Below are 14997 nucleotides of genomic sequence, written 5' to 3'. Positions count from 1 at the left end.
TGACTGGCAAAATAGTTTTATTCAAAAGAATAATAGTGGACCAAATTAATTTCCAGAAATTCTTTTTAGACTCAATACAGTGTGTTCTCAGTATAGAAGACATAAATCTAACAGACAGCATAGCTATGACAAAAATATGTTGAAATCAGATCAGGACTCATATGATGCATAATCTGTTTCCCATAGAACAGAAACAACAAAAAAGTAAGTAGACCACTTGGGGGTTTATCCTCAGAACATAAAAACAAATAGTGACAATGAAAAGTCCAAAAGAGCTCAGGTTCTTGAGAGACTCTTATTTTTCTTCTGTCTTTACATAACAGCACAGTAGTATTGCTTAGAATGTGAAGGACGTTTTTATATCAAACATAATGCCCTTTCTTGGTCAACTGTTAATTACTGGCAGATTTCTGACAGGTATGTCCAAATTTTCTCATAGTGACATATATTTAGAATCAATCATCACCCACGGGAAGTAAAAAAACAATTTTTTTTTTTTTTTAAATCTAGGAGGTTCTACAACAGGGGGGCCCAAAGTTGGTCCTCGAGGGCTGGCATCCTGCATATTTTACTTCTCTCCCTGGTTTAACGCACCTGGATCAAATGATGGCTCGTGATCCAGGTGCGTTACGTCCAGCTCATTGACAAGCTGAAAAGGTTGTTACTACCACCAGGGAGAGAACTAAGACGTGCAGAATGCCGGCCCTCGAGGACTGACCTTGGACACCCCTGTTCTACAACCTTCAGCAGCAGCTTTACAAACATCCAGCCTGCAGGTGGCAACCAACCCCACAAAGGTACATATTAATGTAAGCAAAATAAGAGATAGACTGAAATATTTAGAATACAAGCAGCACCCATCTGTCCACCGATACCAACAGCTCCATCTTCTAACTTATCCACATCAGGTCATTGTGCTGATTAGGATTTACAAGACTTATGTGTAGCTCATTCAGAACAGCACCTGTATGGCTGGGAAAAGACTGCCATCTACTGGTTAAACTGTAGCTGTGTATGAAACTAATGTATAAAGTTTGTAAATAAAAGGTAAGCATAGCAAAACTGTCTGATGTTAGCTGACAGACTACAGCTAACATCATCTCTACATAATCAGACAGAAAGTGTGCTGTGTTTTTCCGTATTTACCGCCTTCTTCTCTAACCCCCTGTAGGTTTTCTGGGATCATCACACTGCGTCTGGTTCTGGTTTCTTCCTGTTAAGAGAGTTGCTCATTTCTGCCAACTCTGCATGCTTGTTCAGTACTACAGTATTAGTAATATTATTCCACAAGGAATAATATTACTAATATGACAATAGCAATGACTAAATGGCATTATAATTCAAATCAGACAGTTTGGTGTCACAATTGGGATCAGATGGGACTGTCACTAAATCTAATCTGCCACTATGTTTGGATTGTATTTGGATAATTTACATTAAATATTTCAGGATAATTAGAGGTGAATTGGAGCCGTGTGTCTTGCAGAAATTTTTCCCAGGACACGAGTTGGGAATGATGCCACACCTATGTTACAATTCAACAAAACGGCAAGATTTGCTATTTATTTTTGGTGCCAACTAACATTAGCTTTGTGAACAAATGTATGTAAAAAATAAAAAAATAAAACTAAAACATGTTCATAAATAGAGGTTGTACAAAACTTAGGATGCACGTCTTACAGGCATCACCTGTAGGAAGTGCAAATAAAGGATTTATGTTGGTCAGGTCAACATCACTACATCCCCCAGCAGCCACATATTAAAAGTCACTGCTGCTTGGCAAGCCTCAACGTTTCCGTTGGAATTCTGCCTCCAGGAGGCGCTCTTGTTGTGGGAAACTGAAATGTTTACCACAAGTGAGTGCGTGTTGGACACTCGATTGGGTCCAGAGAACCTGATGGTGTGATGTCATGAATGTCACTGGTGAGTAAAATAGGATGCAGTCATTACCCTAATGTAGATAATATAATGTGCTATTTTAGAGGTGTGTGAAGTTAATTGGTTTTTAAGCATACATGGGATAGACACCTGATTGGAGTTTGTATCTGTACAAGCCTATATACAGTATAAATGACTGGCATATGTATGTGGGACAACCAGCTCTGTGTCACCACTTCAAACCACTAAACCTTATTGACTCTTCCCAGGTTGGACGTTGTGATCCTTATTGGCTATTAAATCCCCCTAGATTACAGAAAATTCTGCCAGCTAACTCAGGATTACTTAATCTGAAACGATTTTCAAATCCTTTACAAAAACGGGTTTTGTCTGACAACTTTTAGATGTCATTGATTTATTTTTTCTTTTCTGCTGCACTTCGGGACATTTTGAACCTGCAGTCTGTCATTCCAGCTTCCAGGAGTTAGATGTTACGTATAATGTTTGGGTTAGTAAAGAAAACCTACTGAGCCAATGCTGCTGTCTTCACAATTGCTTGCATCTAGAACCTGGACCAAATTAGAGTTCCAGATCTACACTGGTGACAGAAGGTATATGTTGTGGCAGTTTGAGTGTTCAACAGTCAGCCTAAACAATGGATGAAAGCCACCAGACAGAACATACCTCATATGGACCTTTCCCCCCAAAATATTTGCGATTCCATCAAGACAAATTTGGTCCTGGTCCTAAAATAACTGCCACCAACTCACCACCCATTTTTCTGCTGGACCGCAGGGAAGAAACAACCAACACTGACCATGTCTTCCTGTGGTCAGCATTGGGCGACTTAATGACAAACAGAGCAATGAAAATGTATTTGCCTGTTATACATTTCATTTTGCTTTTCTGACATTCTTAAATGTTTCAGATAATCACACAAAATTCAATTTTGGATCAAGAGGATGAGCAAAAAACACCAGTGTAGGTCAGAGTTCATGGTTCAACAGTAATGGAGGGAGAGATTGAACAAAAATGGCCTCCACCGGAGAGTTCAAAGGTCAGAACAACTGCTGACCCAAAAGAACATGAAGGTCTGTCTTACCAGAAAACATCTGGATGAAGCCCAAGACTTTGTGGAAAATATTTTATGAACTGATGAGACAAAAGTGGAACACTTTTTGGAAGGCATGAATCCAGTTATATCTGGTGTAAAACTAACAGCATTTCAGATTAAGAATATCGTAATGAGAGTTGAACATGGTGGTGGCAGTCCAAAGAATCTGGAGCTGGCCTGATTCCTGAATACCAAGATGACTTTCCGTAATTGATGGAATCAAGACTTTTAAGGTCTAATCCCACAGGCAAAATAAGCCCAAGTACATTTCGGTTCTGCAGCCGAAAAATGATCCAAAGTACTGAAGCAAGGCAACCTCAGAAAGACATCGGGAAAACAAAAAAGATGGAAGGGTGGAATAAGAAGTCACTAGATTTAGAACAGGACCCATTACTTCTCCACATGGGTCCAGGTTCAGTCATAAAGGAATTTCTTTCCTTTATGACTGAAATCAACATTTAAAACAGATTTTTGAATTTACTCATTATCTGTGTCCAACATATTTTTATAATGATCTGAAACTTTTAATTGAGACAAAAAAGCAAAAGCAGAAGGAATGTGTAACTGACTGCCAGGCATCTGCCTCACAATCAAAACTGTAAAACTACTATCAGGTCAGTGAGGAATTGTGGGTGCACTGATCATTGATCGTGACCATAAAACATGTTGTGGACAGCAACATGGATGGGTTAAAATGCAAGTCTACTGAAATATTCTCACTTCTGAGCAACATAAAAAGTTCCGTTTTTGTGTGCATGATCCACTGCAGCCTGACAATGCTACTGAAGAATCACCTCCAGTGTTTTGTCTCTGAGGAGATGTGTGGATTTGTGCAGATGCTCGTTAGTTCTTGCTGATGGGCAGCCAAAGGTTCCGTCCTGGTCAGTGCAGAAGCAGAAAACTGAGGGCAGGTTACTCACAGTGTCTACCTTGGTGGATCGGTGCATGTGGTCAGGGAGCTGGACCACGGATGAGGCCTTAAGAGTCAGCAGCAGGTTTCAACAAACAAACAGATGAGACTTTTTCAAAGGAGATAGCCCTTCATGCTGCAGTGGCCCAAATGGGATCTGATGAACTGCTTCCAAATTGTAGATGGGGGGAGGGAGGGTTTGCAACGGTCAAGGTGTCTGAGTTTTTCCTGGGTGGTAATTGGATCCACTCCGGACCTACAGTCCAGCCTGTCCTCAAAAAACGTTAAATCCGTATGGCGCAGTGAGGATTGGTCACGCTGCTTTTGTTTTGGAATAAAATGAAAGTGCTCTGCTATACCAAGAGAAAGAAGTGAGGTTATTATTTAAAGTTGGCTGCAATTTTATCATACAGTCGAGTCAGGTAAGTCCATGTGACATCTGAGAGGTTCTGACCCATGGAAGAACAGCAGAGGAGTGGGGAGGACAGAGCAGGGTCTGAGGTCAGTTTTCAGCCAGTGATAGTGCCAGAGCCGCCTGAAGGGCTGCCTCTTCATCAATGCTGTAATCCTGATGAAGGAAACAGACACAACAGCCGTTAGCTGCTTCTAGGAACTTTGCCCAACATGAAAAGTAAAACTAAAAAACTGTGGATTTCTGCCAATAACTCCCACAAAGACAGAAAACTTCAAAACTGCCAAATTATGTGGGGTTTTTTTTGTTTTTCTAATTTGCAGAATATCAACAATTTGTGCACATTTATAATGGAGACAGCTGGCAAGCGACTGTCTGGTGGGGGAGCTCCACTCAGAAGTTCACACCCAATCATCATGAGCATAAATCTCATGTTCAGTGGTGATTTTTGAAGCAGTCTGGCATGATTACATAACATATCATCTGCAATGATGTTTAAAAGCAACAACTGGATGAACATGTTTGAATGTAATATGGACAGATCAAGTCTGTTAACTACCGGTGGGCGATGTGGACTTTGAATTTTATCCGGATACTTTGTGGTGCTATTGTGATCATGATAATAATTACGATTATTATGTCTTAGATTAATTTTTGGCACAGCCTTCATAGCGCCACAAACAAAAATACTGTTCTTAAAAAACATTCCCATCTGAAATATGATTCTTCAGGAAACCACTTACTGATAAAAGTGAGATTCATATCACTAAGTTACGCACAGTAACTGAATTTAATCATATTTTAGAATTTACTGATATTTATTGATACACTTGTGGAACAAACGGTGGAGAAAATAAAAAAAGTAAAATTTTTGTTCTGTTTTTTATTTAACATCAATAATTGGAATTTATCCAGACGACAAATCAAAATTCTAATCACGATGAGAAATTTTTCACTATAAGTAATAAATAATACCTAGCATTGCTGTTAACTTCTTGTTAGCAGTCATGATTCACTGTAGTGCGTAGTTTCTCTTTGTCAGCATATAAAGCATTTGTTTGACTGACCAACACTAAATCAGAACCACAGAAAAATCCCAGGGACTAAGTGAAGATCAGAGATGCAGCTGAGGAACTCTTTTGAAAACCATAAATGTAAGGGGTACAAGTATTCACTGCTTTTTTGTGGTATTTTCCATAGAAATATTACAAATTCTGTGACATTTCTTCAGGGGAGCTAATAATTATGACATTTACTGTAACTAATTTCATCACCAATTATGTCATTTTCTATAATCTACTCATAATCTACTGCAGTGTTTTTAAATTCCGGTCCTCTGGGGCCACTGCCCTGCATATTTTAGATGCATCTCTGTTCCAGGACACCAGATTCAAATGAATGCATGACCTCCTCTGCATGTCATCAAGTGCTGCAGAACGGACCTAAAACATGCAGAAACACTGGTTTACACTACAGTAAAAACATGTGGCAGTGTCGCAGTATATCCACAAAACTGAGTTTAGTAAAATATGCAGCAACCAAAAAATAAATATTATCAACCAAAAATAAATAACATCAGGTAGGATTATAATTACATATAATTGGACTTACAACAAAGGTGTCGTATGAGAACTTATGTCTGTGAAGAAGATGCTGCAGAAAGTTGGAGCTCTTATAGGTGGGGTCTCCCCATGGCATGGCTGAACACACCGGGCACACCTGTAGGAACAAAAACATGAGCAACCTCCAGTCAGCTTGCTGGCGGAGCTGATCTAAAGTTTACAGCAACATAACGTCATTTGGTTAGAACTAGTCGTCCAACACAGTTTAATGTCCAACATTCCTAGCAGATTAGAATAATCAGCTTTTTTTGGAGTTGGCATATAACCTCAAAAAGCCAATCAAATTCCATCTAGAGCAGTGTTTCTCAACCTTTTTTGACCCAGCGACCCCCTAGCCCTTATCCAGGTCCCTCACCTATGGAGAGCCATTTCAGTCAAAATTAAATAAATAAATAAATAAATGGGTGAAATAAATAAAAAATGAGTAAAATAAATAAAAAAATTAAGAAAATTAGTGAAATAAATAAAAAATTAGTTAAATAATTTAGCTTTTTCATTAACCCCAATTTTTCATTTATTTATTTTTTATATTATCACTTTCTCAATTTCCTTTTTTTCATTAATCTATTTTTCATTTACCTATTTTTCATTAATCTATTTTTCATTTTACCATTTTTTCATTTAGCTTTTTCATTAACCCAAATTTTCATTTATTTTTCATATGATCAATTTCTCAATTTCTTTTTCATTTATCTATTTTTCATTTATCCTTTATCCATTTACCCATTTTTCATTAATCCATTTTTCATTTAATCACTTTTCAATTTCCCTATTTCATAAACCCAATTTTTTCATTTATTTATTTTTCAGATTATCAATTTCTCTTTCATTGATCTATTTTTCATTTGTCCATTTTTCATTTATCTCTTTATCTGTTTACCCATTTTTCATTAATCTATTTTTTAATTTAACAATTTTTCAATTTCCTTTTTCCATTAACCTGATTTTCTATTTCCCAGTTTCATTAATCAATTTCTCATATATCCCTTTTTTATTTACCCATTTTTCTTTTATCTATTTTTCATTTAACATTTGTTTGACAAATTGTTAATTTTCCCATTTTCCAATTTCCCTTATTCATTTAGTATTTCCTAATTTATCACATTCTATTTCCCCGCAAAACTTGGAAAAAATAAATGCAAATGAGGAGAGGCACGTCATCAGGCTACAACTTCCCCAATTGGTTGGTGTCACACCCATACTTTGCTTCAAGAAAGATGGCGACCTACTAACGGGTTATCAATAAGCTGAAGCTCATTAACTTCATTAGAAAATAGTGTTATTACTCCTGACTTTAGTTTTCGTGTGGCCGCTCAGACAACGTGTTTCAGTTGGCGGCTCTCATGGACTCAGAGCTTCACCGTCGGGAGTTTTTATAGTTTGGACGAAACAGCCGCTGAAGTTGGCTTACGATTGAAGGTTTGGGATACCTTCGTAGCTACCAGCTGTGATCCAACTATAAGGAGCAGACTTTACTGTACATCGTAAGTGAACTGCAATATCCAGAGGCAGCTCTACGGAGCATCGAGCTGAAAGAATGAGTGTGGCGATCTGCATCGGAGGCCATCTTTCAGACATGCACCGCTGCTGTATGGTATGGGTGTGACACTAACCAACCAATTGGGGAAGTTATAGCCTGATGATGTGCCTCTCCTCATTTGCATTTATTCTTTCCAAGTTTTGCGGGTTAATAGAATGTGATAAATAAGAAAATAAGGAGATACTAAATGAATAAGGGAAATTGGAAAATGGGAAAATTAACAATTTGTCAAACAAATGTTAAATGAAAAATAGATAAAGAAACATGGGTAAATAAAAAAGGGATATATGAGAAATTGATTAATGAAACAGAAATAGAAAATCAGGTTAATGGAAAAAGGAAATTGAAAAATTGTTAAATTAAAAAATAGATTAATGAAAAATGGGTAGCGGTAAATAGATAAAGGGATAAATTAAAAATAAAGAAATGAAAAAGAGAAATTGAGAAATTGATAATCTGAAAAATAAATAAATGAAAAAATTGGGTTAATGAAATAGGGAAATTGAAAAGTGGTTAAATGAAAAATAGATTAATGAAAAATGGGTAAATGGATAAAGGGAAAAATGAAAATTAGACAAATGAAAAAAGAGAAATTGATAATATGAAAAATAAATAAATGAAAAATTGGGTTAATGAAAAAGCTAAATTAAAAAATGGTTAAATGAAACAGATTAATGAAAAATGGGTAAATGAAAAATAGATAAATGAAAAAGAGAAATTGATAATATGAAAAATAAATAAATGAAAAATTGGGTTAATGAAAAAGCTAAATTATTTATTTAACAATTCTTTTATTTATTTCACTCATTTTCTTCATTTTTTGATTTATTTTACTCATTTTTTATTTATTTCACCAATTTATTTATTTAATTTTGGCTGAAATGGCTCTCCATACTCACCACCCCCACCAAAGAATTTGCAGGCTACTTTGCACTGACTATTATTTTATTATTAATATTACTATCACTGTTCTAGATGTTTTGATTTTTATGCTTGTTTCTGTATTTATCATCGAAAATAATTTCCCAGAGAACAAAAAAGCCATGGGAATAGAAATTATTTTCACAGGCGTCTACGAAAAATGCAACAAACATTCAAGTTAAAATTTGTAGGTCTCACAGCAGCCAGTCAGAGTGGAAAAAATATTCTTATTCTTTGCCATTTTCTAGTTGTTAAATGTTACACAAAATGAGCAGATAGAAGATGTACAACATGCCAGTTTAAACTTTGAACTATTTGCAAACGACTGAGCTCTGCAACATTAAAACATGGATAGAACTGTAACTACATTAATCATAGCTCTTCTTCTCTTCAGTGTTTCTGACGATTTCTGGTGGTGCAGCTCTGTGCTGCCTTCAGGAGAATGGGACATCAGAGTATCATCCATAAAATTTCACCCACATGGCATTTATTGTGCAAACCAGAGCTTTCAGTGGAAAAATAAAAGTTCCAGATCCTTTTAATGCCATACAAATATGAGACAGAAACATGGATTATATCTTTATATAGACCTGTCTATTGATTTATAGATTAATAGTTTTACTGGACAGAAATTACAAAGAACAAATCTGGTTCTTAATCCTAATGAGTCAAATTGAAAGTGGCATGGCGTCATCAGCCTCATGACATTAACACTGACATGAAAAACAATATTGAAGAAATAAATACATCAAATATAGTTAAGCCCCTAAGGTGCAGGGCGACGGGAAAAGGCAGACTGACATAAACCTTTTAAAACAATGGAAACAACTTCTGCATTCTTATTATTGAAATGTAAAAGTGCTGCGGTACCGTTGTTCAATCACCCTCGTTTCATACCGGACCACTTACAGCACCAGTGTTAACGCTATAAAATGAACGCTCTCTATCGTGGTATCACCTATGGAGGGATTCCTTTATTTTTTATTTAAATGGGTTCATTTTTCAGAGAGATACACAGTGAGGGTGTCGTGATTTTAGCTACCAGCAGTGGCGGAGCTAGACTTTTAAAGTTGGGGGGGCCAGGACTACCTCTGGGGGGCAAAAATTTTAAAACACACACACATATTTTAATGTGTGTGTGTTTTAAACACACACACACACATATATATATATATATATATATATATATATATATAATTTTAAAAAATAACCAAACTGAATATTTGGTTATTTTTTAAGCCCCTCTGTCATTTGACATGTTATAATTAACACCTTTGACTGGCGCACATGGAGACATGATAGACTTTACGCAAGGAGTTCATCACAGAGGCAACTAAAATCAATCAAATAAAAGATCCTTTCTGAATATCATCTCATGGACACTGAACTAAATGCGTCTTTCTCACCGGGAGCTGACAGCATGTTGAAGAGTTATGGACACCTTGGTTAGGAAGCTCTGCTTTGACAGGTAATTTGACAGGTAAAAATAGTCCGGGTCGGACCAGAATTATTTGCCTGATGGTGGCTCGGGCTTCTAATGAGTTTACATTTAATGAGTTTGGAGCACACAGAGAAAACCTAAAGAGAATGTGATCTACTTATTGTAGTTTAAGTAGAGGAATAACAGCTGACTGTTGAGAGAGGAAAGAAATTAAAGTGCAGATTCGTTAGACGGAAACAAGCGCAGTGCGCTGGACAATAAATGCGCATAAATGCTCCACGGTTACGCTCCAATTAATCACACATAAGGTGACAAACGTCAAATATACAATATATAGTTACACTGCTTACGTTAATGGTGTTTTAAAAACAAAACCAGTAAAAACTTAATTGAGTTAATATGCCAGATTCCCTCCTCACCCTCGTCTTGATAAGAACAGAGAGCAGTACGCTGGTTTCTGTCCAGACTGTGATCAAGCGCACAGCTGACACTTGGTGCACAGACAGTTTCAACTTTACGCACAGAGAACACCATGGAACTCCTTATTAATCATGCCAAGAACAATATCTCTCAGAGAATCCTCTCTGATCTGGACGCTTTAACGAACCAGAGGATTTGGAGCGTCTAGCGCAGCTGATCGGCTTCTGCGGGGTTTTTCTCCCGCTGAGGGAAGTCAGTGCGGGATCAGGAAACGATCAGAGTTCTGTCGTTTTCTAATCACGTCATTTCGTGAAATGTTACCTGATTTCAAAAACTAACAAACACTGAATAGAAGAGCTGCCATCGATACAGTTGCAGCCAAGCATGATTTAATGTTACACAATACAGTTTTACCAAGTTGCTCAAAGTCTAAACTGGCATTGCTGTGCATTTAAGGTGTAAAGTTTACCTTCGACCAAACGCCCCCCAAAGGCATCCCAGCGCCCCCCTTTTGTAAAAATGTCTGCTAGCGCCCCCTGCCGTCCTCTGAACGTCCCCTGGGAGGGGCGGTACCGCCCACGTTGGGAACCGCTAATCTAGAGTATCTCCTCACCACTTTGTTGGGATCATTGCGGTGGTTTTCCATACAGTGCTTCACCAATTCCTGCTGGTCCAAGTTTCTGGCCCCACAGAACGGACATACAAATGTCGACCGGTTTGGAATATTGCTACATGCCAAAAGATACAAATGCATTAAAAAAAAGTCAAATCATTCCTTAGAAGAACAGATGCTTCTTGAACCATCAAATGAAACATGACACTGTGTGATAACATGTGTGTACCTTGGTATAGGTTGGGATGTGGGAACCACAGGGACAAACTTGGGACAGTTGGCTATCTGCTCTTGTACTTTGGAACACGAGGAAATGTGGGACCTCATCTTTACCAGAGACACCTGTTGAACAGACCCGATATTATTACCTGCATGTCTGATATGATGAGATCAGCTCCATGTCAGTCAGAGAAGATGGATATCAAAACATCATCAGTAACTCATTGGGAGATATACAGTGATGTAAGGACCAATGGCAGGATTTCTTTAACATGAAGTAATTATTCTGGACCTTTTTGCTGCAGCCCCTGCAGGGGGCTTTGTAGGAGGCCAACTGTTTCTCCACATTGGAGGAGCGCTCCACTTTTTTGGGATCGAAGGGCACACGACAAAGAGGGCAGAGGGGCGAGGCCACCTGAAGACATGGCTGCAGACATTCCCCACAGAACCTAAAAGACAAAGACAAGAGACATCAGTTCATGAGCTTCACCCAGAGCTACTGTGTAGCCCACTGGAGTCAGACATATTGAAATATGATTTTATTGATACTCTCAGAGACATTTGCATTATTAGATTTATTTATATGCTATATTCCCCACATTTAGTAAATGCTAGAATTAAACTGTCTTAAGATTCCTGTTTAATTCTTCGATTTGTTTTATAACTAGACTCCTGTTGATTTATTTCTGCCTGCAAAGATCAGAACAACAAACTAATAGCAGAATTATTAGAAAAACAAAAGAGAGAAAAGAACCACTGGACTCAGAGACAGCTTCCAGGAATATTTTTTCTGTGACATACTAAATAAAAACATTCTCATACTTCCATATTAACCTTTTCATTTAAAAAGTGCTGGTCATCCATTACTGATCTTATCAAAGATTGCCACATTCCATGTAAAATGCGGCAATAGTCTATCTTCACAAATACTAAGAAAGTACAGATGCAAGGTGATGATGGTGTTTCGAGGGTCAAAGTTCAATACTGACAGTGATTACAAGAACAAATCTCAGCTGTTAGCTTTGTACATAGAAGGAACTGTAACACAGAGATTATAAAATCATCTATATCACAGTTAAATCTTGCAGCACAGCTTACTGCAAGAGAAAAAAAAGTATGTGTTCTGTGACAATTGGTTTCATAAAAAAATATCTTTCAGTGACAAAAGTACATTATAAATAAATTTCCATGACAACATCATTTTTTTTCCTACAAGAAATCTGAAGATTATGAACTACAACTACAGAAACTACAGCAACGGTTCTGATTATCCAGTCCCATCGAGGAGCTTCTCTCATCTTGATGAAGGCAGAATGATTCTGAGTGAGACTGAAAAATATAAAAAGACGAATACTGACACATAAAACGTGTGACATGAATGCAGGAGACATTTTTAGGTGATTTGGTTCATTGTGTCTCTAACCTTTTTTTATTACTGCAGGTACAATGCTATATTGGGTACAGTAATACTATGGCAAAATTTATACAATAAGGCAGAGGTTCCCAAACTGTGGGGCGCCGCACCATTGCAAGGGGGGCGCGGGATGGATAAATGGAAAAAAAAAAAAAAAAAGTATAACAGGGAGTCTCTAAGAGTCTCTCCACGTCCCCCAAAGTCTAACTCTCCCTATTGTAATACACAGGGGGGGCCAGAAAATGTTTGGAAACCACTGGGGGGCAGGGGGCCCAGGAGAAAAACTTTGGGAACCACTGCAATAAGGCATGATAAATGAGGATGCTTTACAATAATTCATGTACAAAGCTTCATATATGAATGAAGAGGTTTTCTCTATATCTTTCCTTGCTCCACAGAAACAAATCATAGTAACAGAAACAGAGTATTAATGCTAGCAAAAATGAGCATGAATTAAATTAGGCTTATTTAATCAAAAGTGGGAAAAGGGCGGTAATAATAAAAACAACAGTAATAACACAAGAAGGATGAGAATATTAGACAAAATAAAACTAAATTAGCAAAAAACGATTATATTATGCTGTTACAGCTAATATTTTGAAATCATCAATGTGTAGATACAATAAAGAGGAGCAAAACTATATATTTATATTTATTGAGGTATACTTATTATTATTTTAGTTATGCATTTGACTTACCTTCGAGAGTTGCTATTTTTAAACTTCGCCTTCTTTCTTTTAAAAAAATCACAAAAAAGAAATTTGGATTCTGAAAAAATATTCTGATGCTAAATAAAAATATGGTAAAAATTCTAATAACAATACTGATTGTAAAATCCTCAAAATCCTAAGTTAAAAATTATCTCTGGAATAAAGCAGACAATAACGATCCTACTAATATCACCAATTGATTTATTGTTTATTGCCAGACCTAATTCTAACATGTCATTTCTTATTTTAAAGTGATTGAGCAGGTTTTTCCATGCAGAGTCCCTAGTATACCGCGTCACATACGGATTTGTTTTGTTGATAGTTAAACTTAGAAGCTGTCTTCTGGTATTTTAATTGATGGTTTATTAAGCCATAATGTGAATTAAAGACATCAGAGTCACTTTAGTGTTTTTATTTATGGGCTACAAAGGTAAACTACCTGGTTGATGTTTCAGACTTTTTTTTTTTTAAACCAGAGCTCATTACTCAGTAAAAACAGTCAGGAGTCCCTACTGTATTTGAGTGTTTGTCATTCTGTGCTCATCCGGTTCTATCAGAATCTGGTCTGGGACTTGTTGAAGCCACATGATGAAATGTTTGGACCACAAACAACACGGCGAGTAACCGCGGAAAGCGACATCTGGCCTCTGACAGTGAAATAAGAGCAGGGTACTTTACGTGTGTCCGCAGCTGGCGATGCTGACGGGTTTGTGGTAAACCTCTAAACAGATGGGACAGGAGAACTGGCTCTCTACGCCCTCAGGGGGGGCTGCCAGCGGGCCGGGGCCGCTGCTGGACTGCTGCTGCTGACGAAACTGGGTGCTCGCCGACACAAAGCTCCGAAACATCGCCATCATGGAGTCGAAGAGGAGCCGCAGTTGTCGACAAAAGCTTCACCCGGGACTAACAGTTCAAACTAGCTAGTGCATATTCCGTACAGCGGAGGGGGAAAAGGGGTCCCTCTACTACGGCTTTTGCTAAGAAACAAAAAATAAAATACAGAAATGTCTCCTCTGTTGTTCAGCTTTACTTCCCCCTGGCTGGAGAAGACATGCCAGAGTAGTAAACATTGGAAGCAGCGCTCTCTGGCGACTGAAAGCACGACGCTGTGATGCTTGACCTCAATTAAAACCCTAGACCCACAAACGTGTGGATCGCACGGAATGCTGCATCCAGATGGCTGTGAGATCAGCGCTGGCGGCTCGAGAGAAGCGGCTGCTCGCGAGGCTTTGACGTGGCGCTCCGCGCGCTCAGCTTTCTGGAAGATGAAGTCCCGCGGTTCATCTGCTGGTAGCAGGAGGTGGGTCTGAGGAACTGCAATCCCACAGAGCAGTTCACCCATCAGCAGAAACACGAGAGAGGAAACATGAGCTTCAACCCATCCTTTGTCCAGTATGTCCACTCTGCATGCCTAGGTGGGCCCCATATGGGGGAAGAAGGGCAGACATATGGGTCCCATATGGGTTTGTCGGCGGGTTCCACGGTGGCCCCACATGGATTTGCCCATGTAGGGCCACAACCCACATGGGCCCTACATGGGCAAACCCATATGGGGCCCACCTAGGCATGCTGGCAGGGTCATATAATAATTTTAAATTACTGGCTCCAAAGAGCCAATAATCACAAAGTACCAGATAAAACTGATATTTACAATTGTTGCTGAAGGGGCAGTATTGTGGAAATGACTTTTTCCCCCAGCTTATATCATGTTATAATGTCATTCACTTATCAAAACATACCTGGAGTGTTGACTTGATTCTGCATGTTTTAAATCTTTATGGCA

General features: G+C 38.1%; 1 protein-coding gene across 2 annotated transcripts; it reads right to left on the bottom strand.

Annotated features, from left to right (window-relative positions):
* On the bottom strand, positions 1–14339 carry rnf166 (ring finger protein 166). Of its 2 annotated transcripts, none has more exons than XM_008429122.3 (6): positions 13893–14334; positions 11383–11539; positions 11101–11213; positions 10872–10986; positions 5926–6033; positions 1–4470 (listed from the first exon to the last, which is right to left on the bottom strand). In XM_008429122.3, the coding sequence occupies exons 1-6, from the start codon at positions 14069–14071 to the stop codon at positions 4405–4407; spliced, it is 738 nt and encodes a 245-aa protein (XP_008427344.1). In that variant the 5' UTR covers positions 14072–14334; the 3' UTR covers positions 1–4404. The 2 variants fall into 2 exon arrangements, with proteins under 2 accessions (XP_008427344.1, XP_008427343.1); XM_008429121.3 differs by lacking the exon at positions 1–4470 and adding an exon at positions 4483–5756 and having other exon boundaries at positions 13893–14339.
* Positions 14340–14997: the final 658 nt, after the last annotated feature.

Source organism: Poecilia reticulata, chromosome 15 (assembly GCF_904066995.2).
Source record: "Poecilia reticulata chromosome 15, P_reticulata-male-v2, whole genome shotgun sequence".
Taxonomy (NCBI): domain Eukaryota; kingdom Metazoa; phylum Chordata; class Actinopteri; order Cyprinodontiformes; family Poeciliidae; genus Poecilia; species Poecilia reticulata.
Note: the sequence above shows the minus strand (reverse complement) of the source record. Positions and strands in the feature narration are given on the sequence as shown.

Bases quoted from the DNA above. Each gene is read 5' to 3' on its own strand.
- rnf166 (XM_008429121.3), bottom strand. From the start codon at position 14,071: ATGATGGCGATGTTTCGGAGCTTTGTGTCGGCGAGCACCCAGTTTCGT. The intron at 11,214-11,382 runs GTCCAGAATAAT...TCTGTTCAACAG, and splicing joins GCAGGGGCTGCAGCAAAAAG to GTGTCTCTGGTAAAGATGAG. The intron at 10,987-11,100 runs GTACACACATGT...TTTGGCATGTAG, and splicing joins ACATCCCAACCTATACCAAG to CAATATTCCAAACCGGTCGA.